At 64.5% G+C, this 5,000-nt stretch overlaps 2 protein-coding genes across 2 annotated transcripts in view; both read left to right on the forward strand.

Annotated features, from left to right (window-relative positions):
- The window catches only part of EMIHUDRAFT_102665 (hypothetical protein), a gene marked incomplete at both ends in the record, with an annotated part of 5,939 nt that extends 5,384 nt beyond the window's left edge, over positions 1–555 (forward strand). The window contains one exon of the mRNA XM_005769807.1: positions 484–555. Coding sequence (XP_005769864.1) covers positions 484–555 — 72 coding nt within the window. The remainder of the gene's footprint in view (positions 1–483) is intronic.
- A 3,598-nt stretch (positions 556–4,153) lies between these two features.
- EMIHUDRAFT_451414 (hypothetical protein) overlaps positions 4,154–5,000 on the forward strand; it is a gene marked incomplete at its 5' end in the record, with an annotated part of 4,393 nt that continues 3,546 nt past the window's right edge. Inside the window, one exon of the mRNA XM_005769808.1 lies at positions 4,154–4,828. Coding sequence (XP_005769865.1) covers positions 4,157–4,828 — 672 coding nt within the window. The remainder of the gene's footprint in view (positions 4,829–5,000) is intronic.

The raw sequence follows: 5,000 nt of genomic DNA on the forward strand, positions 1-5,000 counted from the left end.
TGGAGAGCGTGTCCAGGGCCACAGAGTAGCTGTCGGCAGCCGAGTCGTACGCCCCCGCCGCAAAGAGATTATTCGCCGGTTCGCACTGCGCCTCAGAGTGAGCCGAGGCGGCCGCTGCAGGCGCTGCAGCCGCTGCCGTGGCGGCGGCAAGTCCGGGGGCAGCGGTGCCCGACACGGCAGCGGCAGCCTCCTCCTCCTCCTCATCCAACTCCACCACCTCGGCGATGGGTAGCCTTTTCATCACAGACGATGCGGCGCTCAAGGCCCGTCCGGGAAGCGCCTCCCATGAGCCGCTGGCCTCATCGCCTTCCGCCCCGGTCTCCCCGCCCAGCCGGCCGGCGCAGTCTATTTTTGGCGGCAGACCAGCCGGACAGGCACAAGTCACTCCCCCCTCCCCTCGTGGAGAGTTGAGACCCCCTCCGCCCCTCCCCTTGACGTTGGCGAAGTTCACCGTGACGTCACCTAAACCTCTCCCGCCCACAGGTCGCCATCACGGGGATGTTCTTCCAGACGGCCATCACGGGCTCGCTCTACCCCCTCGTCGACAAGTTCTGAGGTGTCGGAGTAGTCTTGCTCTCCCAGGGCAGTAGCCCTGTAGCGTTGAGTCTGCTGCGCGCCAAAGCGCCTGTCCTCGCGCGGCGAGACACCAGGACCGCTGAGGCTGCGCGAGATCTGAGAGGACCTCCCTGGACAAACTTTACTCCCTGTGTTTTACAATGGCTGGCCAAATGTGTGAAGCTGAGGCGGGCCTTGGTCTACATTTTTGCTCGATACACTATCCCGTCACCCCCGGCCTTGCCCCACCACTTTGTCGCACCTTCCCACCTTGCCAGCCGAGGGTTTTTGAGCAGCTCGACCGGCATGTTTTGCGAGTATATGGGACAAAAGCGTCGAAAATGTCCCAAAAAAGCGTGTCTCGAGTTTGTGGCAGCCCCACAGCCGGCGCGCGCTGCCAGGAAGCACCGCTCGCGTGTCGGCCGCACTCCCTGGCACCCGGTGAGTGCGGCCGACCGACCAGACCGATTAGGCTCGACGCCGCGCTCGCTGTGGGGCTGCCACAAACTCGCCGCCGAGCGTGCCACCGACAGCGTCCTGGCGGAGGTGATGGAGTGTGAGACCTGAGGCTGCGGAGGTGACGCCTGAGGTACCGGCCCGTGCACAGCGACCCAGCCGGCGACCGCCACGGGCTCAGGCGAGACTTGTCGACGCGTTCCGGCTCAGCTTCACCGTGGTCATCGGGCGTCTGTCGACGTCAGGACCACCCATACAGCTCGAGGGTTTGAGGTCGCAAGAGCCAAGATGGTGGCGTTTGGACATCCCAACCATCACACAAGACAGCCTGTAGGTGATGGCGGGACGGCGCAGTGTTTGTGGCACTCGGCAGTAGGCACCCGCGGCACGGCCCCGCTGTCGGCTCTCGCGGGCTGCGGAACCGGCCCCAGAAGGGGACGGTCCGGGCGAGTGTGGCAGCTCCTGCGCTAGCATGGGCACCCTGTATCATAGCACTACTGATCCTGGTCATAAGAGCTGCCAGGAATAGCGTCAGGAGCCGGTAGGAGTCAAAACCCCTCATATTTGAGACATCGTGTCCCATATACTCGCAAAACATGCCGACCCTGGATGTCCCGAATCTGTTGGGAGTGTGAATACCCCACTCGTGTATATAGAGAGATGTCCCTGTTGAGTACTGTCCGATAGTCGAGATGCCTTGTTCCAGAGGGATGTGTCCTGGACGGCGTCTCGTCGTGGTCCTTCAGGACGATAGCTTTGTCCCTATCAGGACGATGGTGATCTTGGTGTGATCGCTCCTGTACGCCTCGGTACAGACCCTCGCTCCGTGTACAGCTCACAGCTCACTACATGGTTCCTCCGGCGAGATTGCGGAGCGAGGAGATCGACGGCAACTCGGCCGTCGTGAGTGCTGGTGCGGTGCGGCTCGCACCGCACAGCTTCCCGGCTAGCGCTCGATACGGTAGCCAGCACCATGGACACCTGCGGGGCGTCGTGGTGGCGGGCAGGGCCAGAGCCCCTGCACAAAGTCTTCTCGGCACCTCGGCCGGAAGCCTGCTCGGCACCTCGGCCGTGCAGCCCTGCAGCATGATCCGGATGATCTCTGCGGTATGTTCCTCTTCGGCACCCACCACGAGCACCTCGGCTTCGTGGGCACGGATCTTCATTGATAACTTCATCTCTCCTTCTTCACTTCACCGGCTCGCTATCATCTCCTGCGAGCCGCCACCGCCGCCGCCGCCAGCTCTCGAGCCCGTCCAGTTGCCTGGTCGCACGAATCTTGGACGCCTTCTCTCACCGCCCTCCTCTGCCTTTCGCCTCTTCGCTTTCGCTCCCGCCGCCCGCCGCCTGTGGCGCGGCATCCGACGAGCCCTCCTCGTCTACACGACGACTTCGCCCGAGCCCGTCATATCCGATGCCTTCGCCGCGGACACCGACGACGCCTCCAGCGACCCCGTTTGCGGCTCCGTCTTCGACGCCCTCGACACCACCCTCATCGGTCCCGAGGAGCGCCACAAGCTCCCTGTGCGCCCGTCCGACCATGCCGACTACGGCCTGTGGCACGCCCGCCTCGGCCACTTTGGCAGGAGCAAGATCATCGAACCACTGCGCTACAGGGGCTACGTTTTCCGCCCCGGCAGCGACCGCTGTGAGTGCGCTGCATGTCGCCTCAATCGCCGCCGCAAAGGCCACCCGAGTCAGCCGACCAATCGCCGAGTCTACACCCACTTTGGCGAGCGAGTCGCGTCCGATCTCTGCGGCCCCTTCAAGCTTCTGCCGTTCAGCATCCACAAGTTCAAGTTCGCCATAAACTTCGTTGATTACTTTTCTGGGGTGATCGCCGTCTACTTCCTCGAGAACGGCAGCTCCCCCGAGATCGTCAGCGCCGTCCGCGCCTTTCTCCGCGACTACGCTCACCTCCTCACCGACACGCGCAACCCCGGCGTGATCGACGAGTGGTTGACCGACAACGCCAGTTATTTCACCTCCGAGCTCACCGACGAGTTCTGCATCACCCTCTCCATCCAGCGCTTCTTCTCCTCCCCCGACATCCACGAGGGAAACGCTCTCGCCGAGCGCTGCTGGGGAACCCTCCTTCACTGCACGCGCACCGCTCTCGTCCACGCTGGGGGAGATCGGGAGCACATTCAGTTCTGGCCCTACCTTTTCAGCCAGTTTGCCCGCGTCCACAACCTCCTACAGACGAACAGGGGCTCCAACGCTGAGCCACGATGGGTCTCGCCTATCGAGGTCGCCAGCGGCCACCCTCGCAACTACGCCCTCGAGAACTTCAAGGTGATGCTCTGCGACTGCTCCTGCGTCCTCCCCGAGTCGCTCCGCGCGCACGACCTCACCCCCACTCGTCTCAAGGGCATCAACCTCGGCCACGACCCGCGGCGCTCCAAATACCTCGTCTACATCCCCGCCGTCCGGCGGATCATCTCTACCGCCGACGTCATCTTCGACGAGTTCTCCTTCACCACCCTCGGCGGCGCCTGGCAACCCTTCAAGATCCGCGGCGCCGTCGAACAAGAACGCCCTCAAGTCCCCGAGGCGATCGTCCGCGCCGAGCCTCCCGCCGCACCAGCGGCGCCAAGGGGCGCGCCCATCGCCCCGCCCGCCGCGCGAGCTGCGCCCGCTCATCCCGCCGTCCCGCGGCGCTCAGCTCGGATCGCCGCGCGCGGCTGACCAAGCTCTACTACCCATGTTGTTCAATTGAAGACATCCAGTCGACCGCTCAGATAGTCTACTACCTTCCGCTTGAGCCCGGGAGACGGAAGGTCACATGCCACGTTCACTAGCTCGCGCCTCTGATCAGCGTGACAATTACTTGCTTCACACTCCGCTGTGTTGTCTGCCGCATCTGAAGACCGCGCAGACAATGGGGGAGTGTTGGGAGTGTGAATACCCCACTCGTGTATATAGAGAGATGTCCCTGTTGAGTACTGTCCGATAGTCGAGATGCCTTGTTCCAGAGGGATGTGTCCTGGACGGCGTCTCGTCGTGGTCCTTCAGGACGATAGCTTTTGTCCCTATCAGGACGATGGTGATCTTGGTGTGATCGCCCCTGGATGCCTCGGTACAGACCCTCGCTCCGTGTACAGCTCACAGCTCACTACATGGTTCACATTGGCTCCTCCTACCAATGCAACCGGAGGCTGCCGAGCACCAACCTCAGGCGGCAACGGAGGCAGCACCTCTGGCTGCCGAGGCGGCGACGGGACAGCAGGACGCGTCGTCAAGCGGCCCGTGCCCAACGGACGCTCCACCCAGTGGGGTAGCGGGGTCCGAGGCGGCCGACAAGGTGCCACCGCCCGACCCAAATGACCCGGCGGTACAGATGCGGATCAACAACCTCTCCAAATGGGCGACCGTCAAGGACGTGAAGCATCTGCTGGAGCGGCGGCTTGGCCTGACTGGCGTGCGCAAGGTGCGCAAGATTTCCAACCAGGACTACGCGTTCGTCTACTTCCAGTCCGCACAGGAGCGCCTGGCTGCGGACTCGGGCATCAACGGGCACAAGTGGAAGGGCAGCGTGCTGTCGACGGCGCAGGCGAAGCCGCTCGACCCGGACAGGCACCTCAAGCGCGAGAGGGAGGGCGGCGAGGGGCAAGGCGGCAAGAGGGTGTGCGCGCAGCAGGCGGGCGGGAGGGGTCGAGGAGGCAGCGGCGAGGCCGGCGAGGCCGGCGGCGCAGCGGCCGCGCGGACAGCGGCGGACGCGGCGGCGCCGCTGCACCGGCTCGAGTACGCAGCGCAGCTCGAGCAGAAGCAGCACTTCGTCGAGAAGGCGCTGCGGCGGCTGCCCCGGGAGATGCAGGCCGCGGCTCACAGGGTTGTCTCGGGTCCCCTCGGGCCCCCTCGGGTCCTGTCGGGGCCTCTCCTTTCCTGTCGGGCTCTCTCGGGTCCTCTCGGGCCCTCTCCTTTCGGGCCCTCTCGCCCCCCCTCGGGTGAGATCTCCCCCGGTCATCTCGGGTGATCTCCCCCGGCCC

The sequence above is a fragment of the Emiliania huxleyi genome, assembly GCF_000372725.1.
Source record: "Emiliania huxleyi CCMP1516 unplaced genomic scaffold EMIHUscaffold_41, whole genome shotgun sequence".
In the NCBI taxonomy this organism is placed as follows: domain Eukaryota; phylum Haptophyta; order Isochrysidales; family Noelaerhabdaceae; genus Emiliania; species Emiliania huxleyi.